The 27,080-nt window shown below is 56.7% G+C and overlaps 4 protein-coding genes across 10 annotated transcripts; 2 read left to right on the top strand and 2 right to left on the bottom strand.

Moving 5' to 3' along the window:
* Positions 1–37: 37 nt before the first annotated feature.
* AIP (aryl hydrocarbon receptor interacting protein) lies at positions 38–6,237 on the bottom strand. 2 transcript variants are annotated; one of them, XM_063092934.1, is made up of 6 exons: positions 6,032–6,237; positions 3,414–3,593; positions 1,662–1,850; positions 896–1,072; positions 676–817; positions 38–351 (listed from the first exon to the last, which is right to left on the bottom strand). In XM_063092934.1, the coding sequence occupies exons 1-6, from the start codon at positions 6,128–6,130 to the stop codon at positions 146–148; spliced, it is 993 nt and encodes a 330-aa protein (XP_062949004.1). In that variant the 5' UTR covers positions 6,131–6,237; the 3' UTR covers positions 38–145. The 2 variants fall into 2 exon arrangements, with proteins under 2 accessions (XP_062949004.1, XP_062949005.1); XM_063092935.1 differs by having other exon boundaries at positions 279–351; positions 684–817.
* A 3,191-nt stretch (positions 6,238–9,428) lies between these two features.
* Positions 9,429–14,276, top strand: TMEM134 (transmembrane protein 134). 6 transcript variants are annotated; one of them, XM_063094213.1, is made up of 7 exons: positions 9,429–9,668; positions 10,597–10,661; positions 11,131–11,220; positions 11,370–11,446; positions 13,668–13,712; positions 13,875–13,928; positions 14,002–14,181. In XM_063094213.1, the coding sequence occupies exons 1-7, from the start codon at positions 9,495–9,497 to the stop codon at positions 14,082–14,084; spliced, it is 588 nt and encodes a 195-aa protein (XP_062950283.1). In that variant the 5' UTR covers positions 9,429–9,494; the 3' UTR covers positions 14,085–14,181. The 6 variants fall into 6 exon arrangements, with proteins under 6 accessions (XP_062950283.1, XP_062950280.1, XP_062950284.1 ...); XM_063094210.1 differs by lacking the exon at positions 11,370–11,446 and having other exon boundaries at positions 14,002–14,276; XM_063094214.1 differs by lacking the exon at positions 13,668–13,712.
* Positions 14,277–17,569: 3,293 nt separating this feature from the next.
* On the bottom strand, positions 17,570–20,530 carry CABP4 (calcium binding protein 4). The gene is made up of 6 exons (XM_063095184.1): positions 20,162–20,530; positions 19,751–19,781; positions 19,527–19,670; positions 18,200–18,309; positions 17,711–17,858; positions 17,570–17,598 (listed from the first exon to the last, which is right to left on the bottom strand). Exons 1-6 carry the CDS (start codon positions 20,528–20,530, stop codon positions 17,570–17,572), a joined length of 831 nt encoding a protein of 276 aa, XP_062951254.1.
* A 2,190-nt stretch (positions 20,531–22,720) lies between these two features.
* On the top strand, positions 22,721–24,166 carry GPR152 (G protein-coupled receptor 152). The gene has a single exon (XM_063095183.1). It carries the CDS (start codon positions 22,721–22,723, stop codon positions 24,164–24,166), a length of 1,446 nt encoding a protein of 481 aa, XP_062951253.1.
* Positions 24,167–27,080: the final 2,914 nt, after the last annotated feature.

Here is a 27,080-nt window from a genome sequence, read left to right as displayed (position 1 = left end):
ACCTGGCACTCCAAAGAGACCAGCTCGGCAAACCCAAGAGATAAATAAGGCCTTTATATACAGAGAAGCACAGGCCAGCAGGAGCAGCCAAGCGGGCAGCGGCAGCAGTGGCCTTGGCGGGGTAGGGCAGGGCCACATGGCCATATCAGTGGGAGAAGATGCCCCGGAAGCGGGCCTTGTCCTCCTCATCCTTCTGCCGGATCCGTGCCTCCAGGGCCCGCAGCTCTCGGCTCACCAAGGGTGCCAGAGCTGGATCCAGTTCTAGCACCTTGGCAAAGTCAGCCTGGGCCTCCTGGGCATTCCACACCGCCGCGTGGGCCTTGCCCCGCTTGAAGTAGGCCTTGACGTTGTCTGCAGGGGAGGGCAGTGGACAGCAGACATGCAAGGGCATGAGGGGGTGTCAACCAGCACCTCATCTCCTGGCACCATGGGCCCATCACAGGGGAGAGGTCTTCCTGACCTGGGGATGCCACCTGCCCCCACCCCAATGATACCCTTCACGCTTCACTCACTGGCACAACAGAGGCATGGCCCTGCCTGGGTGGGGGACATTTGATTGGGCTCCTGTGGGAGCTCAGAATGGGTGATGTCAAAGGTTGGGTCTTGAGCCCCAGAGCCCAGTGGTGACGGGGGGGAGAAGGCCGCTGTCCTGGCTGCCCAGTACCTGGCGCTCACCGTCATACTTGTTGAGGATGGAGGAGCAGTGGTCCAGCACTTCGTAATACTCCTCGGCCACCAGCTTGCACTGACAGTAGTTGAGCAGCAGCGGGGTGATCTGCTGGTCCAGCTGGATCCAGTCAGGGGACCCAGGCTGCTCCTGGGGAAAAGAGGTTGAGACCGAGACCCCTGGCTCCACCTCACCCCTCTACTGCCCACCGCCAGCTGCGGGCAGCACCTTCATCTGCAGGTTCTTGAGGCAGGCGATGGCGTCGTAGTACTTGCTGGCAGCCTCCCTCACATGCCCCTCACGGTACAGACGGTTGCCCTCCTGGTGTATGAGCGGCACTGCCTTTGCCTTCTCCTCATCCGTCATTGCCCACGGATCCTGCTGGTACGTGCCAGGGTTCTCCACCTGCCGGGGCACAGGCCAGATCACAGCGGGCCCGGGGCAGGGCCGACAGCATCCAGGCTGGCCGGGCCCCCAGACATCACATGCCAGAAGCAGTCACTAGTTCATGCACTGACCAGTCAGCAAACATTTCTGTGGCACCTCCTACATGCACAGCACTGTGCCAGGTACTAAGAACAGAACAGTGGACAAGATGGTGAAAATCCCTGCCTCACAGAGCTCATGTTCCATGGGAAGATGCCCCAGATGGACGAGGCAACACATAAACTCCTTGGTGACTTCAAAGCATGGCAGGGCTGGGAAGGAAATGGTCAGCTCAGGGGCAGAGAAGAAAGGAGGTGGGCTGGGCTGGGTAGGCCTCTTGGAGGAGGTGTATTTGAGACCTGGAGGAGGAAGAGGAGCCACAGGAGGGAGACCCAGGGGGACTGCCAGGATCCCGCTGAGATGTTCTTGTACCTGTCCCCCATGCCCCAACAGTCCAGCCAATGATCACACCACCACCCCCGGGCAGGCAGGCAGGCAGAGCCGGTACCTGCTCTGAGGCTGGGCAGTGGTGGCCTGGGGAGGTGCCCGGGGCTCAGCGGCCTCTCACCTTAAGCATCTCAATGTGGAAGATGAGAGGCTGGGGATTCTGCTGCAGCGCATCCAGGTCGGCATGGCCCAGAGAGCTGTGCTCATGCATCTGTGCGATGCCGCAGCAGTGTCGCTGGCCCTCCAGGGGGTCCTTTCCCGCAGCAATGTTGCGGAGACTCTTGGCCACCAGTGGATACAGGACCACGTGCTGCAGGAGGGCAAGTGGGCGCCAGAGGCTCTATCAGTGTGGGCTGGCTGGTCACTGGGTCCAAGAGGCCTAGCCCCCTCTCCCACCACCATCTGAGAAACGACACCAAGGCCCAGAGTGGGGCAGCAACTGGCCCAGGGCCCCCCAGCCCATTGAAACACAGGAGGAGGACTCCAGCCTCTCAGCCCTCTCTCCCAGTGAAGTCCCCAGCTTCTGCCATACTCTCTGGCCACCAGACCAAGCCCCCACCCCACCTCCCACCTCGCGCACACACACACTCCTACCATCAATCTCTGTCCTCCCCGTCCTTACAGGTCCAGTGGAATTCTTACTTCTGCCTCCTCCTCTCCTCCCAGGGATGCAGGCCACAAGCTGGACTCCTTACCATTACTGGGGCCTCCCACATTCTATTCCCAGCACCTCTTCCTTCTCCTGCTCCCCACTCCCACCCCATTCAGGGCCTATCTCAGAGTTGGGCCCACAGCAGCAACTTCAAAACCCTTAAGGGAGGGCCGGCCTGTGGCTCACTCGGGAGAGTGCGGTGCTGATAACACCAAGGCCATGGGTTCGGATCCCATATAGGGATGGCCGGCTGGCTCACTGGCTGAGCGTGGTGCTGACAACACCAAGCCAAGGGTTAAGATCCCCTTACTGGTCACCTTTTAAAATAAATAAATAATTAATTAATTAAAAAATAAATTTAAAAAAAAAAAAAACCTTAAGGGAGATGGGAATAGGGGACCTAGTGTCTAAACTTTCACTTGGAAAAGCTTCTGGGACGGTGGGAATCAGTCTACTCCCACCCCAGTCTATAACTCCTCCCACTCTCCCGTTGTGTGCACGGGGGCTGACTGCTGGTAACATCGTCCGGCACACATTTCCTAAGTCTTGGCTCTGGGCTGGCCCATGGGGGCACTTTGAAGCTAGAGGTCAACAGGCCAGATCCCTGCTCTGCAGTAGATAGGACCAGGCAGAAAACAAGATCCTGGCCATGCAGGGCATGAGGGTTGGAGGACCCACAGGAGGGGTTCAAGCCAACCACTAGCAGTCAGGGACAGCTTCCTGGTGGGGGGGGACCCAGGAATTAGCTTTGAAGCATGAGAAAGGATCTTGACTAAAAACGAGAATGGGAAGGAAAGACAGAGAGGCTGACGAGAAGGGGAGACTAGCAGGGGCCAGACGCTGAAGGGCGAAGCAAGCAGCCATTGCTTATGCTCTATCTTGATGGTGACCAGCAGCCATAGAGGTTTTTGTTTTGTTTTGCTTTGGAACCCTTGACCTTGGTGTTATAACACCACACTCTGACCACCTGAGCTACCCAGCCAGCCCGTGGAGCCACAGAGGTCTGAAGCAAACGGGTGTCAGGTCATTCGCATTTAAGAATGAGCTCCCTGTCTGCAATCTGGCTAATGGACAGAAGAAGGTGGAACAGAGGCCACGACGCCAATCAGGAGACTGACGTGGCGGTCTGGAGTTGGTGGTGGCCTAGTCAGGGCAAGGGCCTTAGAGATGGGTAATGAGGCATGGTTGGACAGACACTGCAAACAGGTGCAGGACAGAGACCTTGATGTCACAGAGGAATTGGGCGATCTCCCCTTCACGCATGGTGCACACGATGGTCTCCCAAATAGGCAGCTTGAACTTCTTGCCGATGATGAGCTCCATGGGCTTGCCGCGTGCCCGGCTGTCATCCAGCACGGTGCCCTCATCGTCACTGTGCAGCGTCCGGTAGTGGAACGTGGCCTGCAGGCCACATGTGAGATCAGACAAGGGCTCATACTGTCACCTGACCCCCAAGGACAAGTCCAACCCCCAGCCTACAGTTGGCACAAGGGACAGGGCTCCTGCAGGGGTCACCACTTGATCTTACACCTGGCTTTACCCTACCACCCCAGTGGGAAGTAAGGGGTCTAAGTCACATGGCTGGCTAGTGGGTGTCTAGGCAGGGACAAGAGCCCAAGCAGTCTGACTCCAATCGTTCCTTCAACAAATACTTACTGAGTACCTACTGTGCCCAAGCTCTGTGCTAGACATCAGAGTGAACAAAAACAGACAAAAGTCCCAGGCCCCGTGGAGCTCATGTGGAACTTCCAGAGGAGGGAGATGGGCCTCAAACAAAACAATGTGCTGTCAGGTGAGTGCTTTGCTAAGGAGGCTTAGTTTAAACAGTGGTGAGGGGGACTCTCTAAGGAGGCAAGACTTAAGCAGAGATTGGAAGTGACTAAGGAAGAGAGCAAGCCAGGCAGATACTGGGGTAGGAACTTTCTAGGCCAAAAGAACAGCAAGTGCAAAAGCATTGCAGTGGGGCAGCATGTGGTATGTTAAAGAAGCAGCAAGGCCAGCATGGCAGAAGGGTGAGCTATGGGGTCACAGGGCCAGCAGGGATGGGCCTCGCAGGGCCTGTAGGCTGTGGTGAGGACTGAGATGGGACCCTCTGGATGGCTCCAACCAGAAGAGGGACATGCTCTGATGTGGGTTCTGCTGCTGGGATGAGAACAGATTATACAGGGGCAAGGATAGAGACAGGAAGCAGAGTTAGGAGGTTCCTGCAAAAAACTAGGGCACAGATGAGGGTGGCCTGGAGCGGAATGGTGATGGCAGAAATGGTAGAAGTGTCCAGCTCCAGGCTGGATTTGGAGGATTTGCTGCGGGATGTGAGAGAATGGCAGGACCACAAACACGCCAGGGTTTTTGGACTGAGCAACCAGAAGATTGGAGGTGCCCTTAACTGAGATAGAGAAGGCTCGGGTGGAACAGGTTGAGTTTCACTTGCCAGCCAGACATCCAGGTGGAGATGGGGAGTAGGGAGCTGGATGCCAAGTTAAGGGAGAGGTAAAGGCCAGAGATATGTATTTGGGAGTAATCCCAGCATGGAGAGTTTTAAAGAGATGAGATTGGATGAGATCATCTTGGGGTAAGTGCAGAGAGAAGAGGACCTAAGACTCCACCTCAACAGGATATGGTTAGAGGAGCCCACACTCTTAACTGCCGCACTATGCTGATCCTCTGAGCTTGGTTTCCACATCAGTAAAATGCAATCAAGAATAGTACCTATCTCACGTTGTAGGAAATGAAGGAAACGAACTTGTGAAGCAGGTAGTACAATGCTCACATAGTAAGCACTCAATCAACGCCGGTGATTGGTTATTTAACATTACCTGTTCCTGTTCCTTGGGTGCCATTGCTCACAGATCTTCACTACATTTATGATACTGTCTCATTCTGGTGTCTGTTTTGTCCAGGATCTCCCTTGCAAGGCCCTTCTTCCAAGGCCACCAACCCCCCAGCCCAAGGGGCATGCACCTACACCACACACCCTCTCTTCCTGTGTTACAAATGGTCACTAGAGCCATGCAGCTCCCCTCTGCTCTCACACTCGGCACAGGGCTGGCCGCGGAGCAGGCGCTCACTCACAGTAGCTCTTACTTTCGGTGTCCCTGACACCAGCCAGGATCTTCATTCGTTCAATATGCTTGTTCTGCCTGACTACTCTACTGGGCATGGGGGGTGGCCCTGGGAAGCTCCCTACTCTACAGACAAGTGGCAACTGGGAGAGGCACTCCAGGAGCAGAAGCAGGGAAGCCTGGAGATGTCTGAGGGAGGGGGTCGGAGAGGCTGGAGCTGGGGACATGGATATATGGAAAGGAGGAAGGCAGGACGTTCTTTACTTCCCAGCCCTCATCTGTCCCAAGCGAGGCCTAGAGCAGTCGGAAAGCTGCCAAAGTGTTCTGGTCTGGCAGACCTGGTCTCTGGGTCAGTTCTCTGGGTTTGCGCGATCCGAGGCCTCAGTTTCCCATCTAAACGATCGGGGTTGGCCTAAGAGTCTTCAGAAGGCCTTTCCATCCATAAAAGATCAGGAACCTTGAAAACCACGTGCTGCGGGGCCACTCCCGGGTCCCAGATTTCCTCCAGCGCCAGGTCCGCCCAAGCCCTGAGCTCAGACACCACCACCCCACCCGCAACCTGCTCGGGACAACCCGGAGGTCAACCCAGGAGGCGGGGCAGATGCACCCAAATGTCCCCCACTTAAATTCAGACCAATCAGCGTCGAGCTCCGCATGGGAGCGGTGGGGTCACTGGCCGCTGCGACCTGGGCATGCGCAACCTCTCGCCTAAGGCCTCCTCCCGCCTCGCATGCGCACCACGCCGCAGGAGGGGAAAGGGCAGGAGGGGACACGAACCTTGGTCCCATCCTGAAAGCCAGGGAGCTCTCCTCGGCCCTCCTGTATCACACGCTTTTGGATCCCGTCCTCCCGTAGTCTTGCGATGGTATCCGCCATCCTCTTTCTCCGCTGCTCTCTTTCGGCAACTTCCGGACTCGCTCGGTAGCTTCCGGACCTGCTTCGGCAACTCCTAGCGCCTCGGCCGCTTCCGAGCTAGCGCCATTTTGCCTGAGGGCAGAAGCCGAAAAGGGACGGGACGTGGAAGTGGATGGTGATTGGTTCTCTGCGTAAGGCCCATCGCATAGGTCTGCCCGGGGGCGGGGCCTGAGAATGTCTGGGGGCGGGACCCGAGCCTGTCAGAGAGGCGGGGTCTGAGGACGTCTGGGGGCGGGACCCGAATCTGCCAGAGGGGCGGGGCCTGGGTCTGCCAGGAAGGCGGGCGGGACCGTCCCCAGCAGTTGTCATTGAAGTAATCCGGACCGCGGCCCTTAAAGTTGTAGATGTGACACCAAGGTCAAGGGTCGGATCCCCGTACTGGCCAGCCGCCAAAAACTAAAAAAAGCTGTAGATGTAACAGCATTACAGTTAGGAAAATGAGAGTAAAAAAAAGCCCACACGCAGTGCCACACCCCAAAACTGTTCTTTTTTTGTATTCCCTTCTGGCTTCTTTCTTTTTCGTATCTAGTATAATTGTAGGGACTTTTGTATCCTGGGTTTTTCTCTTAAAAAAAAGGAGTCCCGAGGAGGAGGAGGAGAGGGAGGGTGTCAGTGTCGCTGTGGGAACCATAAGCTCCCCAGGAGACCGAGAACCCCGTGTGGAGTCGGGCATGAGCCTGTCATCACCACCGAATACACGGTGTGTGGCACACAGTAGGTTCCTAATTAATATTAGGAAGTAGGTGATTGTTACAAATGAGGTACTCTGGGGACCAAAACCTTTCTCTTCGCCTCTGGAAACTAGCTGCAAACTACAGCTTTAAGAGTCTTCTCCCACTTTCAAGGTTCCAGTAAGGGAAGTTTCATGGGACCTCTGCATTGTCCTGATCCCATCCTAGTAACTGTGAAGGATTGTTGTCCTTCTCACGTGACCCAGGTGCCAAGTGCTTCACATATTTATTCTGGTTAATTTTCTTTTCTTTTTTTTTAGAAGATGACCGGTAAGGGGACCTTAACCCTTGACTTGGTGTTGTCAGCCCCACGGTCTCCCAAGTGAGCCAACCGGCCATCCCTATATGGGATCCGAACCCGTGGCCTTGGTGTTATCAGCACCACACTCTCCCAAGTGAGCCACGGGCCGGGCCCTTCTGGTTAATTTTCCAACAAGAAGTCCTCTGAGAGGCACAGGACCTCTGAGTTAAGGAGAAAGGTGCTTGTTTGTTTTTGTTTTTTAGCAACACAGGCAAGTTTGCAGGCAAGTTCTACCAAATTTTGAAGCAACAATAGTCTGTATCTTATAAAGATTGTTCCAGAAAATAGAAAAAAAAGGAAAGCTGACCAACATGAGGCTAGTTTAATCTTGATTTTTGAACCAGATAAGTACACCACAAGGTAAGAAAAGTATACAGCTATTTTACTAATAAACATAGCAATTCACAGAAGAGGGAACCCCAGTGGCTGAAAAGTGCCTGAAGAGCTTTTCAGACTCTCCAGTCATCACAGAACCCAGATGAAAATGAGGCACCACTTCAGATTCATCAGATTGGCAAGCTGTTAGAAAGCTGGATGATACCACGTGCTGAGAGAAAATCAGAAGCCCCGAGGTGGGCATGTCAAGTCTTACAGCCACTCAGGAGAGCATCTGTGGTACTTTGCAAGACCACAGGTACACGTGCTCTATAGCCTGGAAGTCCTACTCCAGGAAAGATTCTCCACAGTCCATAAGGAGGATGTTCACGGCAGTGATGTATGTGTTGGGGGCACTGAGGTCAACCTGAGTGTGCATCACTGGAGTGAGGTGGATAATAAAACTGCTGGAAGCTCAACGTGTTAAAACATGCATGTAGCCAGTGGAAGCAACAAACGAGATGCTGTGGGAACATTAGTGTCAAATGGAAAAATGTCAAAATGTAAACTACAAAATAAGTTTGTACATGACATCATGTTTGTAAATTGCAAATACATCCACATAGGAGACAATGCCATGTGCGATACAAGGCCAGGCAGGATTCAAGGAAAGCGGCTAAGCACACTGACATGGGGTCTGATGGAAGGGAGGGAAGAGGAGGGAAGATGGAAAGTGAAGGAGGGAAAATGAATTAATATATCTCGAGAGGGGCCTTGTTCACCGTGATGATGTGTCACAAACTGAGAAGTAGAATCGACTCAACTCTACATGAGGTCATGAAATGAAGTGTGGAGGGGGTGGGGGTGGAGGAGGACAGTACTCTGGAGCTGAGTGGACCTGGGTGCAAATCCCACCACTTGCAAGCATTAGGGACTGTAGCAAACCACTCCTTCATTCCTGCCACAAATATTTATTGATCATCTACTTAGTGCCACACACTGTTCTGAGCACTGTAGATAACGGTGGTGAATAAAAATAGTGTAAAATAGGATAATTTCAGGTAAATACTGTTTGATGCAAAACTGGCTTTAGATTGCAGACTCAGGGATGGCCTCTTTGAGAAGTGACATTTGACCAGGGACGCAGATGACGACAGGAGCCAGCTGTGAGAGGAGCAAGGTTAAGTGCGTTCCAGGCATAAGGAACAGCATGTGCAAAGTCCTCAGGTGGTAACGAGCTTGGTCTGTGAAGACCGGAAGAAGGCGAAGGTGGCTGAGCGGGGTGAGAAAGGGGCAGAGAGGGACCCGATGATGTTGGAAAGGCAGACAGGCACCAGAGCATTCAGAGCTTCGTGGGTACAGATTTTATTCTGACTACAATGCAACACCAACGCAAGGGTTTAAGCACAGGAGAGATTTAACAGCATACTTCTAAAAAACATTTTATTTAAGAATAACATACAGAGAAAAGGATAGGTTTGAAAACTCAGTGCTGCGTGGAGACCGGATTGGAAGAAAGGGCAGCCACGTAAACCTCAGTTTCTACATCTGCAAAATGGTCGAGAATAACCCTCCCACGACGAGCGGTGGTGAAGAAGGGGTAGAAACAGGCCATGCCCAGAGTCGCCTTGGCACTCGAGGAGCGGGCTGCCGAGGGAGGCCCATCTCGGGCCTGGGAGCGTGGGGCTTGGAAGCCGCTGCACGCCCGCGGACACACCCCACCCTGCCTTGCGTCCGAGCGCGGCCCGGCTGTCGTTCGCCCAGGCGGCCGCTGGGTGGCGCCACGAGCCTGGCGCGCTCCGAGCGGGAAGAGGCCCCGCCCAGCAGTGCGCTCGGCGCTCGGCAGCGCGGGCCTGTTGTGGGCGTGGCCGTTACGTGGGGGCGGGGCCTCGGCCGGGGTGCGGGCGGGTTGCGCTCCCCTGACGACAGCGCGGGGGCGGGGTCGCGGCGGCGCTGGGCTCCGGAGCGGGCTGGGGTCATGAGCGCCGCCCGGCCTCAGTTCAGCATCGATGACGCCTTCGAGCTGTCCCTGGAAGACGCGGGCCCTGGGCCGGAGTCCAGCGGGGTCGCCCGCTTCGGGCCGCTGCACTTCGAGCGCCGGGCCCGGTTCGAGGGGGCTGACGAGGACAAGCAGTCCCGGCTGCGCTACCAGGTGAACGGTCCGGTCCACCTCACCCCGGTCCGGGCGGGACCGCGGTCCGGGCCCTGGAGAACCCCAAGTTCGGGGAGAATCTGCCTAGAGGCCCCAGCCGGAGCAGGAGACTGCCCCCCGCGCGTGACCCCTGGTCCAGAGCCCTGCCCAGACCCTCCCAGCTCTGATGTCGGTCCCCAACCGGCGCCGCAGAGCCCAGAGCCCGCACCCGGGAGCTCATCCCTCAGCTCCGCCTGGAGAGCCCCCCTGGAGTCCCCACCCGTCCTGAGCACTGATCCCTCGCTCCCGCAGGGTTTGGGGAGCTCTTCTGTATCCGAACCAGACCTGGCCCATACGCGGGAACACTCTCCGGAGCCCCAGGCCTGACGATCTTAAGGGAACCTGCGCCCCTTTCTCTGTTCTGGAAGTCCCCACCCCAGTCTCCCCCCTAGACCTGGAAGTCCCCACTTACATGACTAGTCCTTGCCCACCCCTTGATTCCCACTAAACCGGAAATGCCCATTTTCCTAGAGAACTGCCACCAACTGTAGGTTCCTTTTCTTGGAGACCTGGACCTCATTCCTATGCCCCAAACCTGAGAACCCCGCGTCTGTCCTTTCCTGGTACCCCAAATCCACAGCCCCCAAGCTGGGCCCCTGAAATATCCTGTGAGCTCCACCCTGATTCCTAGACTTGGGACATCTCCTGGCCCTGGGACCCGTGCTCACTCCTGCCTCCCAAGTCCCCAGCATCCACCCACTTCCTACTTGGGTTTCGGTTTCTGTGAATCATCAAACCCGTTCTGCGGGAAGGGAGGAGGGCCAGGTGAGCAGCTGCCAGGCGCCAGGCAACAGCTGTGTGTGGGCCTGCTTTTCTCCTGTCCCCGAGAGCGGGAAATGAGGAAGGGCCTGAGCCCAGAAATCCCTCTGAGCTCTGTGTTCTGGAACAGAACCTGGAGAACGATGAGGATGGAGCCCAGACCTCTCCGGAACCAGATGGGGGAGTCAGCACCAGGTTAGGGCCAGGTGGGGACCCACCCTTGTACCCCCAGCCCCATTCCTCTGGCTCCTGTCCCAACGGACCCTGCCCAGTCCCCCACCTGGCTTCATCAGCTGTCTCATGTGCTGTCCTGTAAGGAGTCCTAGCCTGACCCCTGCTCACCTCATGGGGTCCCCTGTTTTGCAAGGCCACCCTACCCTAGTGCCCAGCCTCTCCCCACCCCCAACCTGGTCTGCCCCCACCTTCCCACAGGTCATCTGTCCTTCAAGAACCCCAACTCTCATCCCCAGGCTTTCCCCACTCCCCATCCTGCAGAAACCCCCAGCCCTTGAATTCATCTTCACCCCCAGTCCCCTCTCAGGGCTCACTATCCTGCAGGGGCCAGGCATCGTCCCTGCACCATTCCATGCACTTCATCATGACTCCTGTCTGGAAGGGACTTTTTGCCTCCCTACTGCCCCTCACTGGACCACCTGTCCTGCAGAGATTCTAGCCGAACATCCATGCGCAGCTCCCAGTGGTCCTTTAGCACCATCAGCAGCAACACCCAGCGCTCCTACAATGCCTGTTGCAGGTGAGCCCCTGCTCTGCTTGAGCCCCCAGCCTCCACGTTGCCTGTGGCCCCTGCCCCAGCACAATCAGCCCTGGCTCTAACCCCCCGCAGCCTTCCTTCACCCCCTCCCTTCACCTCTTTCATGCTCACCCTGCTCTCCTGCCACCCAGCTGGACCCAACACCCTTTGATCCAGAAGAACTGCCGGGTAGTGCTGGCCTCCTTCCTGCTTCTGCTGCTGGGGCTGGGTGAGTGCTCCCAAGGGCCCCCCGCCTTCGCCCATGAGTGGGTCTGCCCTTCTTCTGTGCAGCTCTGCATCCCCCTTGGCACACTTAGCCTCCCAGCATCCTGAGGAGGCAGCTGGCTGCCATCACCCCTCCCCCATTTTACAGGTGACAGAATTGAAGCCTTGAGAGGGGAGGCCCAGGTTCCTGGTCACACAGTCAGGAAATCACACATAGCTGAAAATGGAACCTGGCTCAAGTCTCCAAAGATTTTCCCTCTTTTTTTAACTTAGACTGTTTAATCCACCAGGGGACAGAAGAGTAACCGCTACCACTTATTCTGTGTCTACTTCAGGCCAGGTGCAGGCAGATTTATTTTCCCGACCTTACAGAGGTCACGAAGCAAGTAAGAGGTAGGACCCAGAATCTGTGTGCAGGAGCAGAGCTCAGGGCTATGCCTGTCCCTGTGGCCAGGGGTGCTGAGTGCCCTGCTAGCCTGATCCACAAGGCACCTGTCACTTCCCCTTCTCTGAAGTTGAAGAGCTGATGAGGACCTCTATCCCACCCCCATGGCTCAGATGGGGAAACTGAGGCCCAGAGCAGGCAGATCTCACAGCCAGATGTTTTCTGACTCCCAGGCTCCTCCTCCTATGGGGCTGAGGAGTCCCCAGAAAGGATCCAGGGTTGGGGTCCACAGGGGCCCATAGTAAGCGACCAACTGTGGTTGCTGCTCTGGCTCCCCCTCCCTCCCTTCTTCAGGAAGGCCAGAGCCCCTCAGCCAGGCAGGCCTTCTGCCAGAAAGCCCAGCCTCAGCTCTGGGTGTTTGTGTGCAGAGGTTGGAGCTACCACTTCCCAGCACCACTGCGTGCTAGGGCTGGCGGTGCTGGCCACCAGCTTTGTCTCATTTCATCCTCTCTCTCAGTAACCCAGCAAGGCAAGCATTGTTCCCATCCCAGTTTCAGAAACAAGGACGCATGCTCAGGCAGATGAAGGGACTTGCTCAGGTTGCAGCTGGGAAATAGATGAGCTGGGATTTAAACCCACATCTGTCAGGTCTGGGGGCCACCAGAGGCCCATAAAGGGCCTTTGTAGGAATTCAAAAAAGATGCCTCCTCTGAGACTGCAGAGCTGGCAGCCCTAAGCCAGGGTGCAGAGAATGAGTTTTGGCCCCCATCATACCCTTTTCGAAGTATTCTGTGTCGTGCACAAACACACAGTCCATGGTATCCCCTCCAGCCCCCAGGCTGTACTTCCCCCTTGCCACAGAACCTAAAGTCCAGCTTCCCACCTCCCCCCTCTAACTGGGGACCCAGGACTCTGGATCTGAAAGGTGGATTCAGCCACGACCTCTCCACCTTCCCCAGCACCCACTGTCCTCTGCCAACGTCCACATCCCTTCCCGGGGTTACAGGCCCTACCAAACTCCTCCGGCCTGGGCACTTGCCTCTCTGGTCTTGTCAAATGCTGGAAGCTCTTAGAAAGCCTCAAGTTCCCTCCAGACTCCGGGTTCCCTCTGTGTGGAATTCTCTTTCTGCCTGCACGATGCCCAAAGGAAAGCCACTAGTCAGATAGCCTCCACTTTCCAACTGCAGCCGTGGGCAAGTTCCTTTCCCTTTCTGTGCCTCAGTTTCATCTTCGGTGAAGTGGGGACTATGATAATACCTGTCTCATTTGGTTAAGGTGACAAATAAGGCAATGCATGTAACACGCTTTGCCCAGTGCCTGGCAGCACCTGGTAAGTGGTCAATAAATATTAACTGCTATTGCTACCGCTACAGCTACCCCTGCCCAGCGAGATGTCACTGTCTCCAAGAAGCCCCTCCCTGGTCCCCGGGGCCGATTCAGCAGCTTCCCTGGGCTCCCACACTGCCCTGTTCTTCCCTCCCATATCCTGATGTCAGGTTCTTGTGGGTCTCTCCACTAAGGAAGGGCCATGAGGGCAGGGAACTTATCTGCCTTTTATCTCGGATTCCCACTACAAGGCACGCAGTAGGTGTTCCATAAATGTTTGTTGAATGACTGAGGGGCCACACCAAGGAGCAGACAAAAATCTCCTTTCACAGACATTTCCCAGGGCCTGCCACGTGCCCTGCTCTGAAAACACAGAGCTTGGAGAGCTTCCTGGGGAGGGTCTCTGCCCAGGGGACCTTCAGCTCAGGTGGGAACACCATTCCTCCGGCCTGAGCCGTGTTGGGGGTTGGGGGTGGAAGTCCCCCCCAACCCCCGCGGCTCCATCTGTGTGCAGTACTGATCCTGGTCGGCGTGGGACTGGAAGTGGCCCCCTCTCCAGGTGAGCGCCCCTCCTAGCCTGGCCGCGGCACCCCTCTCGTTCCGGTGGGTCCTTGGCCAGCCCATCCTCCTCCCAGCAGGAAACGGCCCCTTTTACAGCTGAGTGAGGCTCGCCCGGGCCGTGACCCCCTCGCCCCTGAGCCTCCCTCCCTCCGTCCCGCAGGTGTCTCCAGCGCCGTCTTCTTCGTGCCGGGCTTCCTGTTGCTGGTCCCGGGAGGTGCGAGCGGGCGCCGGGGCGGGCGGGGCGGGGCGGGGGCGGGGCCTCGGCGCTAACAGGCCCCGCCCCGCAGTCTACCACGTGATCTTCATCTACTGCGCCGTCAAGGGCCGCCGGGGCTTCCACTTCTTCTACCTGCCCTACTTCGAGAAGTGAGCTGCCGCCGCGACGGCCGGGCCCTCATCGCAGGACCCTCGAAACCCCCAGCTCCGCCGGGAGTTTGCTCAGGAAGTTTGGGGCACCCAGGCCTGGGCCTGGGAAAGTCGCCCCTTTCTGCCTCTGTGCCTTAACTTATTCTCGGGCTCTGGGGCTGCTGGGTGGGTGGTGTTTTGTACTAATAAAAGAGTACAGAGATAATCGCTCTCTCCTGTCCTGCCACCCCTGGTCCAGCCCACCATCCTGACCATAGCTCCCTCCCTCAAAGGCTGTGACAAGGACTGACCCTGGAGCTGAAGGGCCTCTAGGACCGTCCCCATGGTACACATGACAGCCCCAATGCTCTGAAAGTCACCCAATGTCAAGAGGCATGTTAGGAGCAGAGCTGGGCCTTGGCGGTTTTGCCCTGTGAGCCTGGAGGAGGCTGTTTCCTCCACCTGCAGCCCTTAGCAGATGTGGCCTGCCCCCATTGTTTGGTGGCCCTGGCCAAGGGCACTCAGAGATGATGCAGGTCTGGGGCCTGGAAGCTGCTATCCTGCTTCCAGCCTGGCTCTGGGGCCCTAGGCTGCCACAGCCAGCCCTGAATGTGGCCACGACGAAGCAGCGGCCCAGCCCTCCCACCCACTGCCCTACTTCCCAGGCCCAGGGGTTGGGAGAACCAGGGAGCAGAGGGCCTAAGAAGTCGGGCTGGCATGACAGAGAGCCTTAGTGATCAGAGACACTCAGAATCACAGAACATTACAAATAAACCATCTCAGAATTTTGGAAAATCTGGGTATCTCAGAATCTTAGGAACTAAAAAACAGAATCTTTGAGAACCCTGAAATCTGAGATCATAATAGCTACCATTCACCAGACTTGTAAGGCGCCAGGCCTGTGCTAAGCACTTAAGCCAGGTTAGGTCTTGTAATCCTCATTACCTCAGCCCCATCTTACAGATGAGGATTGACTGGCCCAAGGACAGCCAGTGGGTTGTAGGCAAAGTTAGGAACATAACCCAGGGCTCTGGCTCCCCGGCCCACACCCCTTTCCGGGACACTGAGAGACAGGGGAACTGAGCTGGTGTGGTTCCCCTGCCAGCCAACCCAGGGACTAGCCAAATGAGTGTGGGCTGTTCATATACTTAACATGTTTACGGTCTGTCTCCCCCACAAGAACATGAGTGCCGTTAAGAAGGGACTTTCCACTGTGACTGCCGCAGCCAGCAGGGTGGGTGCCTTTAGAGCTCTGTGACTGTTAAGTGTCCCCTGCTCTCCGGGCCCACCTGGACCCCCCACCCTCAGCCCCACATCAAGGCACTTTTGGGGGCACCCGTTGGATGCAGAAACTCCTAAACCAATGGTTCCCAAACTAGCTGCAGTAAAGGACCAGTTTTCATTTCTAATCCATCGTGACCCAATACTTTTGTAAGATAAAATAAAAGCTGGCCGGTTAGCTCACTTGGTTAGAATACAGAGTTGGTAACACCAAGGTCAAGGGTTAGGATCCCCAAACTGGCCAGCTGCCAAAAATAAAAACAAAAACTAGAAAAATGAAATAAAAAACAGACATATAGAATACAAGCCCACAGTTTATATTATCAGATTAATCAGACATAAAATTACGTTTCAATAAATATAATCAAAACAGGAAAAAAGAAAAATTACATATGCCAGCCAGAAAAAAGACAATTACAAATGCCATTCATTGAAAGTGAGCAAACAGGCAGCACAGAGAGTCACTACTACACTTTTTAACTAAACAGAAAGTTATTCTGGAAGTGGTGGTTCTCTGTACTGTGGGTCTATATCAGAATAAACTGAACAATTTACTCTGTTGTTTTCTGGCATCTATTATTGCCAATGAAAAATCTTTGTTAAGCTGACTTTTCTCTCAAGTTGTTTGTAAGATTTTCTTTTTGTATTCTGCAGTTACGCTGGGATGTATCTAAATACACACTTATTTTTATTTATCCTGCTTTGGCTTCAATTTGCTCCTTCAATCTGGAGGCTTAAGGTCTGTGGAAGTTTCTATGGAAAACATTTGACCACCACCTCTGAATATTGCCTCAGGTCTGTGCTCGATACCTTCTCTGTCTGAGACTTCTAATGACTTACCACTACCCTTTAATATTTTTCATCTTTTTATCTCTCAGTGCTACATTATGGGTGATTTCTCAGATACAGCTTTCAGTTCATTAATTTAATTTTAAGTTATGTCTCATCTGTTGTTTAGCTCACTCACTGATTTTTTTCATTCCACCACCAATATTTTTTCATTTCTAGAAGTTCTGGTGGGTTATTTTTTAAATCTTCCTGTTCTGTTCACGTACTAGCCTGTTACTGCATATGCACCTCTCCTTTGCTTTTTTTCTCCATTTATATTATGGTCTCTTAGATTGTTCTAGTATTCACACTTTGAGATACTAATTCTCCATTTTTGAACCTGCCTAGTCAATCCTTGTGGTGGTTTGTTTCCTTATGTAATCTGTAATTTTTGTCATGAGTTCATCTTTTGGAGCAACAGGGTTTTTTGGTTTTGGTTTTGGTTTTAGAAGTTCCATGTGCCCTGGATTGAAAAGAGAGCCCCTTCTCAGCAGTATTTTTTTAAGTTTTTTCAGCTTTTCACACTCTGGAGATAGACCACACTCCTGCTTAAGCTGCAGGCCCTGGAGTTCCAGGTTCTCAAGAGTAACATGTTTCCACTCAAGGCCCTGACTGAGCCTCTGTATCTTAGGCCACTTTCTCAGGCCAGTCGGTGGAGATATATTTTAGTCCCTTTTTCAGGACCATGGTAGCTCTTTGAGACCCTGGAACATACCCAAGAGGTTCATTTCTTGCTCCACAGACTCATACAGGTTTTCTGTCTCTCGTGGGTGTTACAGCCCAGGCTCCCAAGCCTCTATCCAGGTCTGAAACCCTCACAGGGTCAGCTCCCTCCTGCAGCCCCAGCTTCGATTCTTTGTCTTTGGTAGTTGGGGTCATCCCTTTCTTTCTTTAAGTTCCCTTTTTTTTTTTTTTTGGCAGCTGGCTGGTACAGGGATCAAAACCTGGGCATTGTTGTTATCAGCACCACCCTCCTACCAAGTGAGCAACCGGCCAGCCCTTCCCCGCCCAACATTTTACACACATAAGCAGTGGAAGGGGTCCTGCCATCCTCTCAATTCACCACGTCACTAGGGATCTCCTCCAACATTGACCAATTTTTGAATGCTGCCAGTGCTGGTAAACTCCCTTCCTCCCAAGAGTCTGGAGAGATCCAAATCTTTGCTCACATTGGGGAATTGTGGGCAGTTGAGAGCAGATTTTCTCCAGGTGACTCAAGTAGGCGGGGGTAAGGGTGGGGGTGGGTGGGGGACATAACAAGCAGATTCTCAGGCCAGGTGTTATCAGGGGTAGGAGACGTCTGAGGGCTGTTGGGTCTCTTCCATCTTGGGGGAGAGTGTGCAGCCTGGGTCCCGCTGGTGTCTGGGGTCCTAGGGGCAACAGATTCTCCCTCCTGGAGCCTCAGGGGGTGAACAGCATCATCACAAACTCTGCGGGATAGAAGGGCAGGGCTTGGGAGGGTCCAAGTCGGGGATCCCCAGAGGTGCCGCAGCTCAGCCTGGATGCTGGAGGGACGGGAGGCTTGTCTGGAGGGAGACTCACCATCAAAGTCTACGGTGCCGTCCCCGTTGAGGTCCACTTCCCGGAGCATCTCATCCAGCTCAGTACCCTCCAATGGCTCCCCCAGCAGAGCCGGTGCTGCCTGCCGCAGCTCAGCAATCGTGATTCGTCCATCCCTGTCCCTGTCAAACTAGGGTCCAGGCAGGGCTCAGCCGCTCCCACCCAAAGCTGCCTCTGCCTGCACCCGGCTCCACTCTTGCCATTTCCTGGGTACAAGATGCTCCCCTACCCATCGTCTTCACCCGTCCAAACCTCTGCCGTCCTCCCAGGCCAAGATGGAGTGCCTCCTGCTCCAGGAAGCCTCCCTGGATGGATCCCCCAGCTGGGAGTGAGCCAAACCCTCTTTGACCCATCCCTGGGCCTTCATCCCACTGCCTGCCGGGCTCTGGCCCCTGTCTGCCCTGGCCTGAGTGACAGGCCAGCAAGGACGCCGTCCAGCCCGCCACCACGGCCCCCGATCAGGCTCCACACCTCGCGGAAGGCGCAGCGCAGCTCTCGCACGCCCAGCATGTGCGCCGTCTCCTCCCTCAGCTTTGGGCCTATCAGTTCCACAAACTCGTCGAAGTCCACACAGCCACCCACTGCGGACCCAGGCAGAGTGTCACAACGGTGAGGGCCGGTGCCCAAGGAGGAACGTCCCGAGGGCCAGGTGCCCCCCACCCCCGGGCTCTGCATCCAGGAAGGAGCACCCCGTCCACAGTGGGGGGCAGGAGGCTGGTTCCGTGGGTGCTGAGGGGCCGGGACATCCCACACAGCTCAGGACCACGAGGCAGGACAGCCTGGGCTCAAATCCTGGCTCTGCCACTGTGTGCAAGTCATCGGGCGGCTCACTGACCCTCCCGTCCTCGTCCTGGGGTGGGGCTGGGAGAATCCTCCACGGGGAGCTGTGGGGGTAGAGTTCATGGCCATAAAGCGCTGGAGCCCAGTCGGTGGCAATAAATGCCACTTCGGAAGCAGCCCCGTGCACTCGACCCCCGTTCTGAGATGCCTTCAACCATATAAAGCACCAGTGGTCAAAACAGCAGCTTTGGGGGAAAGAAAGAAATGGGCCACTAAATACCCACATGGTTCTAGGTCACATCTCCGCTCTGGAAATTGTAAGGAAAAAATGCAGGTGTCCTGGAATGGAGAGAATGTATTTGCCCAAGGACAAACCAGCGAAGGATGACACACAAGTGCCCGCCTGTTGGACACTTGTTCACAAGGAGCAGCTGGGTTCTGTCATGCCAGGCCTCACAGAGCCTCCGGAGGGGCTGTATTCCTCCTTCCAGGGTGACCCAGATTCAGGCGGCTGCCACCAGGACACAGGTCTGGGGCAGGGTCACAGAGAGAGAGAGAGAGGGCGCCAGGTGGCTAGTCCCAGCAGAGAGCACTTTACCACCCAGCCAGAGGCACCTGGGCCAGAGAGGCAGGAGGGGCTGGGGTGGGAGGATGAAAGTGCAGAGCAGCCACACAGTGTCCCAAGGCCAGGTCCCCCAACCTGAGCCCCAGGGGCCTCCCTTGGGTCACCAAGATGCCCTGCTTGCCCACCTCGTCACACCAAGGGGCAAGGGCTTGGGCCCAGTGTCCCCACTTCTGATGGGGCCACTGTGCTCCTACCCCTCCTCCACTGGAAACTGTCACCCTCCCCCACTCCCACATCACCCCTGATGGACTCCCAGAAGCCACCTCCCACCACGCCCTCATCATTCCCCTGAACCTTGAGGCTCCAAGAAGACCAGGGCCACCCAGTCCCCGGGCAAGGCCAGGTTTCCCCCCACCCCACCCCCACCCCAGCAGACGGCCCTCAGTCACTGACAGCGCAGCTTGACGTGCTGTGACACCTCGATGAGCTCCATCTCAGTGGGCATGTAGCCCAGGGTCCGCATGCAGTCGCCCAGGTCCCGGTAGCTGATGTAGCCGTCACGGTCAGTGTCAAATTCCTCGAAGGCAGCCTGAAGCTCTGCGGGGGAGGGAGGTCAGGCCCAAGGGCCCAGGCTCAGGGACACCTACCGCCCCCCAACAGCAGCACGAGCCACTCACCATCCAGCTCCTCCGGGCCCAGCTCACGGTCCTGCAGGGGGATAGTCCGCCATGTCCCCAGGGCCAGCCACATCTCTGTCCATCCTTCCTCCTCCACCCCTGCCCACACTGGCCTGGGAAGGGCCAGCCCCACCAGGGCAGGAGAAGGCAGCTGAAGTCCCGTGGGCTCCAGAAGGAGGATGTCCCCCTTCGTGCTCCTGGGGCCTCGAGCTCCCCCGGAGCCCTGGGTGTGAGCTCTGCCCACTGCTCAGGCCGGCCTGAGACCCACCGTTCCCCACTCTGCAGAAACCCTGCTCCTCAGCCCGGAGGCAGGAGGCCTGAGTGCTTCCGCGCAGGGTGGGCTGAGCCTGAGAGGCGTGAGGCTCCCCGCACTCCTGCCCAGGACCCAGCCCTGCCCAGGCCCCGACTGACCTTTCCAAAGACGCGGTTCAGCAGGGGCCCGTATGTCCTCTGAGCGGCATCGTGCTGGGGGTCAGGATGATGCCGGTGAGACTGGCGACGAGAGGCCGGCCCTGGGGCTGTAGGGGGTGGCTCTCCCTGCCCCTCTTTGGTCCTAGAGGGGTTCTTGCTGCTCCCTGAAGCCTCAGGGCCCTGGACAGGGGCCTGCTCCCCAGAGTTGCCAGGGCCCTTCTGGGACCCTCGGAGGCCCCGCTCCCTCTTGCTCTTCTTCCTAGTCAAGGGGGCGCCCCCAGCATCCCTCTTGGGAGTCACATCCCCCACAGGAGGCTCCTGACAACTGGGGTCCAGGTCATGCTGCCCCCTTGCCTGCTCTGTGGCCATGTGGGGAAGGACAACAGGGCTCAGAGATGCAGCACCCTGAGCACCCTGGACTCTCAGGCCCTATAAAGCTGCTTACGCACCTCCCCTCTTAGAGCCGATGGCCTGAGATCTGGCCCTGAGGGGGATTAGGGTAAGTGAGGTAGGCAGCCCAGGCCCTAATCCCAGCCCTCTGCCCCGGGGGTGGCCAGGGCAGAGCCAGATGAGTCAAGAGAACTGTCTTCAGCTGGCAGCTAGGGGTACCAGGACAGAGTGGCTGCCATGAGCAGCCCCTCCGAGCCTCAGTTTCCTCATCCATAAGATGGGGGAATACTGCTGATGAGCTGAGGACTCAGCCCAGCTGTGTCACATGGCAGGCTTTAGCTGAGTAGAGGCCCAGGGAAGGCAGTGCAGCCAGGAGGGAGGGTGTGGCAAAGTCTGGGAGGTGTGAAAGGATAGGACGAGCTGCCCACTGGGGATGCCTGGTGGGGTGACATCCTGGCTGGAGCAGAGGGTATGTGAAATCGAGGAAGAGAGGCCAGATCACAGAGGCCTCGAATGCCAGACTGAGGGGCACTGGGGTGATATGAGAGGAGGTGGATCCGTGGGAGGCCTAGAGCCTGCCCTGGGCTGGAGAGGCCCGGGGTGAGGGGGGTTCAGCTATCAGGGATGGGGGGCCTGGCTGGTCACTTGGCCTTACTGGACCAGGGTTAGGGTTTCCCGGAGAGCAGCCCCATGAATGATTGATGTCCTCTCAGCTTGGGTTTCCTATCCGCCCGCCTTACTGCCGCCGGCCACCATGCAGCAGGCCCTGGTGTCGGGCTGTGGGGACAGCTGGACCTGGGGCAGGCAGGCACGCCCCGCTCCTTCCAGCCATCAGCCTGCGCCTCACAGGTAAGCCAGGCCACACCGGCCAGGGCCCGGAGGGGGGCCCAGAGGGGTGCCCAGGGCTCTGATCCAACAGGGACTAGAGCTTCAGAGCAGGGTCTGCTTGAAGAAGAGCCCTAAGGGTGGGGAGGCCACCAGGCTAAAGGCTGCAGGCAGGATCCGGTCCTCTGGGGCATCTGGACCGTCCCCTAACTGTGCTGCCACCAGGACTTTTTCCACCCTCGCAGGGAAACTCCCTCCCCTCTGCCAGCTGGGGATTGTGGGTTGAGGACAGCAGGCCTCTTGGATCACAGGCCAGGGTGCTCCCAGCTACCTCACCCTCATCACACTGTGGAGTCTTTTGCCCCTTCTCTTTTTAGTAGTCTCAGGGGACACATGGGGGCCACCTTCTGCCTGATTGTGGGAAGCGGGAGAAGACTTGGGTGGGGCTGGAGGATGCTGAAGAGGCCCAGCTGACAGGGCCTGGAGGCTCAGACCTCAACCTGCTTTCATGAGTGGCACTTCCTGGGGGTAGGGGCCTCCTACTGTCTCAGACTCTCTGTCTGCCCTGGACTCCTATGGACCCATGAGACCCAGAGCCCTCTCCTCTTGGAATCTTAAACAATTGAACCCCAGGTTACCAGGCATAAAGGGGCTTTGTGATGAGCTGACCAAGTGGTTTTCAAACTGTGTTCCCTAGGGCTGGCCGTGGCTCACTCAGGAGAATGTGGTGCTGATAACACCAAGGCAACGGGTTCGGATCCCATATAGGGATGGCCGGTTGCCTCACTGAGTGAGCGTGGTGCTGACAACACCAAGGGTTAAGATCCCCTTACCGGTCATCTTTAAAAAAAGAAAAAAAACTATGTCCCCTGGAACCCCAAGGGTGCTTTCCCCTCCTTTAAAAGGGGGTGTCCTTTTAATACATATAGGAGTTCTATTATAATACTTTACTTAAAGACAAGATTCAACAGCTTTACTAGTATGCTTAAAAGCCTCTGGTTTAGTCTACTTGGACACACTAGGATCCCATGAGGCAGAACAGTTAAGTCTAGGTTTGAGTCCTGGCACCTCACTTCCCACCTGACCTTTGGCAAGTCACTGACTCTCTGAACCTCCTTTTCCCCACCTGTAAAACAGATTGTTTGAGGATTACATGAGATCATCTATTTAAAGTGGTTGGCATAGACTAACTACCCAAAAGGTGATGATGATGGCCCAGAGAGGGACAGTGACAGTGACTCGCCTGGAGATGCGCAGCACCCTCTCTCTCCTACACAGTCATTCACGCGTTCATTCATTCACCAGGCACCCATGCTGTGTCCAGCAGTACACGGGGGACCCCACATGGACACTGCTATGGAAGCCAGCCTGGGCGCCACCGGCCGCGGGCCCCGCACAGACCTGGATGATGAGGACTCCTACCCCCAGGGTGGCTGGGACACAGTCTTCCTGGTGGCCCTGCTGCTCCTGGGGCTGCCGGCCAACGGGCTGATGGCGTGGCTGGCTGGCTCGCAGGCCCGGCACGGAGCGGGCACGCGGCTGGCCCCGCTCCTGCTCAGCCTGGCCCTCTCAGACTTTCTGTTCCTGTCAGCAGCGGCCTTCCAGATCCTGGAGATCCAGCATGGAGGGCACTGGCCGCTGGGGACGGCCGCCTGCCGCTTCTACTACTTCCTCTGGGGGGTGTCCTACTCCTCTGGCCTCTTCCTGCTGGCCGCCCTCAGCCTGGACCGCTGCCTGCTGACGCTGTGCCCGCACTGGTACCCTGGGCGCCGCCCGGCCCGCCTGCCCCTCTGGGTCTGCGCCGCGGTCTGGGTGCTGGCCACGCTCTTCAGCGTGCCGTGGCTGGTCTTCCCTGAGGCCGCTGTCTGGTGGTATGACCTGGTCATCTGCCTGGACTTCTGGGACAGCGAGGAGCTGCCCCTGCGGATGCTCGAGATCCTGGGGGGCTTCCTGCCTTTCCTGCTGCTGCTCATCTGCCACGTGCTCACCCAGGCCGCTGCCTGCCGGGCCTGCACCTGCTGCCGCCACCAGCCTCGGCCCACGGCCCGCCAGGGCTTTGCCCGAGTGGCCAAGACCATTTTGTCGGCCTATGTGGTCCTGCGGCTGCCCTATCAGCTGGCACAGCTGCTCTACCTGGCCTTCCTGTGGGACATCTACCCTGGCTACCTGCTCTGGGAGGCCCTGGTCTACTCCGACTACCTGACCCTGCTCGACAGCTGCCTCAGTCCCTTCCTCTGTGTCATGGCCAGCGCTGACCTCCGGGCCCTTCTGCACACGGTGCTCTCCTCCTTTGCTGCAGCTCTCTGCGAGGAGCGGCCGGGCAGCCTCATGCCAGCCGAGCCACAGACCCAAGTGGCCTCTGAGGATCTGATTCTGCCGGGGCTAATAGCTGAGGCCCAGCCCCAGCTGAACCCCACGGCCCAGCCACAGTCAGAACCCGCGGCCCAGCTACAGTCAGAACCCGCGGCCCAGCCACAGTCAGAACCCGTGGCCCAGCCTCGGCTGAACCCCACGGCCCAGCTACAGTCAGAACCCGCGGCCCAGCCACAGCTGAACCCCCCAGCCCAGCCACAGTCAGATTCTGTGGCCCAGCCCCAGTCAAACACTAAGGCCCAGAGCCCTGGACCTGCTGCCAGCTCAGCCCCCAGCCCCTGTGATGAAGCCTCCCCTGCCCCATCGTCAAATCCCACTCCAGGAGCCCCTGAGAACCCAGCCATGCCTGCTGCCTCTGAGGGACAAAGCCCCAGCAGTGCCCCGGCAGAGGAGTCCCCCAGCACAGGCCCCGCATGAGGGTCCAGCACAGCCCAGGCCCGCCAGGACAGCGGAAGAGCCACAGGAAACAGCCAGTCAGAGAGGCGGGGCACCATGGAGGAAGTCATTGTTGAAAAGCCCACCGGGTCCCTCAGGCCTGAAGGAGGACTTGGTGGAAGTGAACAAAGCAGCCAAAAGTCCCACACAGTTTGTGTGAGCGTCCCCTCGCCCGGTCCCACCACACTCTTCCATGATTGCCTCCAACGCACAGTTGCCCAACAGCCCCCTGAGCCACAGCTGACGGGGTCCCACAGGGTTCTGCCCTCCCACACCCCCAGAGCCCAGTGACACAGTTTCCCTCTGTGCCTCGGTCCTGCTGGAGGAAGACAGCAGGGGGACGTCCCCCTGGGCTTGATCTGACCTTTGATCCTTCCCTCCCTTCCTTCTCCCTGTCCTGTCCTCCAGCCTGGACACACAAAGACCAAATAAAAGTCCCTGCAGAGAACAGAGGCTTCCAGGAGCCAGCAGCCCCAAGCAGGAGCCTGAGGCCCTAGTGGCCCACAAGCTGGCCTGGCATGGCCACGCCTTCTCCACCAGCCCCCGCCCCCAGGGGACAGTGAGGCCGGGAGCAGAACCTCCCTCAGCAAAGCACTACTTTACCTTCTCAGCTTGTTGTGAGGATTAGATGAGAAAGCGTGTAAGGGGCCCAACAAGAGCCTGGCACACAGTAGGGGCTCAGAGACCAGATAGATGTTCTCTTCTCTCATTGGCATACAGGAGCTGAGGAAGGATGGGAGGCGGCAGGTGGGAGAGCCGTCACCTGGCCTGAGCATCTGGGACCCTGTGACCAGTCTGGCCTGAGAGAGCATGGGGCTGCTGCCTCTGCACCTTGGTGTGTGGGCGAGGGGGGTTCCAGGGGACTTCAACGTCTGACTCCTTTTAAGGGTTCAACTAGCATCCACCTGTCCCCAGCCCCCAATGTAAGGCTGCACAAAGATTATATGGGGACTGCAGGTACAGGGTGCCCTGGTCCTGCCAGGGACGGCAACTTCTCTCCATCTGAATCAAGGGCATAGATGGGGAGCTGTCCAAGCACAGAGAGCTCCGGGCACTAGTGGTTCCAGAAAGGGCAAAGGCTCCCAGAGGTCACACAGCAGCTCTAGGGAAGAGCCAGCTCTTCCCTCTCGAGCTACAGACACTGCAGAAAAATCTAGGAAGTGCTGAAGGCCTCTCTTCCATCCCCTCCCCACCTCCCTTTCCACACCCATCACCCTCTCCTGGCACCCACCCCACCCAGCTGGCCCCCAATCCCCAGTGTTCCAAAATCATGGCCCCCTTTCCCTTCTTTTTTTTTTTTTTTTTTTAAAAAAAAGATGACCGGTAAGGGGATCTTAACACTTGACTTGGTGTTATCAGCACGAAGCTCTCCCGAGTGAGCCACGGGCCGGACCCCCCGCCCTTTCCCTTCTTTATCCTCCTACCCATCCTTTCCCATTAGCTCAGCAGCTCGGAGATGCCCTTACCAACTGGTGTAAATGACAATGATGTTCTATGTGCTACCCTCCCCAGGAGTGCTGGCATTTTCAAAAGGCAGAAGGCTCTGCAGGCAGCCTGGAGTGGTGCAGTCAGACCTGGGTTCTGGTTCCTAGCTTGCTCTTAGCTCAGTTTTCTCCTCTGTAAAATGAGGTGATGATGTCTGCCTTGCAGCACTGGCGGTTGTAATCGTTAACTGAGCCTGGAGACGGGAAGTACACTGGGAGGTGGTGGCGCTGATTCTAGAAGCATAATTGTAGCATTTCTTAGCGATAGAATTGTGGGCACTGAGGCAGGTGGAAGAGGGATTTCTGGACAGGCATGATTTATTGAATTCATTCATCAAAAAGTATTTATGGAGAACTTGCTAGATTCTTTCTAACCAGCCTTCTATTTTGGATCCACGCGGGTGGGGTTAAGGGAGGTGATCTCTGGTGCCACTCGGGGATTGTTTGAATCCTGGTTCCACTCCTCACCAGGTGTGTGACCTTCAGCCAGGCTCTTGGCCTCTTCAGGGCTCAGTTTACTCATCTGTAAAGTGGGGATCAGAATAATGGCACCCATCTCTGGATTATCAATCCTTATGAAGTGCTTGGATCCTTGTCTGGCACATAGCAAGTGCTCAATTGTTAGTCATTACTTTGATTATGCCAATGGGCAGGCCTGGGACCAACACTGAGCCACAGGCTGGAGCCCACATGGCAGATGGCCTGCCCCAGGTACTATCCCCACCTCTACACTGCCTCCTCTTCCACAAGATAAGTTTTCACTCTCCTGATCCTGTTGCACTGCACGCTCCCTGAGGGCAGGGCCTGGACTTCTGTCCCCCTTGGAGCACTCTGCAGTACCCCTCTCCCTTCTGGCAGAGGTCTCAAAGCCCTTTCAACATGGCAGGCAGATCAGGGAATAAAACCTCAGTACCAGCTGCGCCTTCAACTCTGGTCCACATTCCAAACCCTCTTTGGGAGTGGGCCAGCTAACCTCCAAGGTCACCCAGGGGAATCCCACTCATAATGGGTAATGCTATTCAGAAAAAGAGCAGTGCCCTGAAGGGTTTTGCAGGATAAAGAGGAGTTCTCCTAGCAGTCCATGGAGGAGAATTTTGTGTTGGAGGAAACAGGGGCAAGAAGGGAGGGCTTACCCCCATTCCGCAGCCCCCCACTTCGCCCCTCACACCCCCTATGGGGCCAGGCTCCTGTTGCCCTCTGGGAGACTTGCTTCTTCTCCAGGTAAGAGAGCCCCTCCTTCAGAGGGACCAGACGTGGATTCTTGAGAGTTGTGAATATGAACACCGTTCAATTCTACACTCGGGGCTGCTGTTCGATCATTCATTCAGCGTCCACTAATTGATCGCACTCTGTGGGCTGGTGCAGGGTCTTGATCTGGTGCGGGACACACAGCAGGAAACAAGGCCAAGTCC

Source organism: Cynocephalus volans, chromosome 4 (assembly GCF_027409185.1).
Source record: "Cynocephalus volans isolate mCynVol1 chromosome 4, mCynVol1.pri, whole genome shotgun sequence".
Classification (NCBI taxonomy): Eukaryota; Metazoa; Chordata; class Mammalia; order Dermoptera; family Cynocephalidae; genus Cynocephalus; species Cynocephalus volans.
The sequence above is the reverse complement of the archived record's forward strand: the minus strand, read 5'-3'. Positions and strand labels throughout refer to the sequence as shown.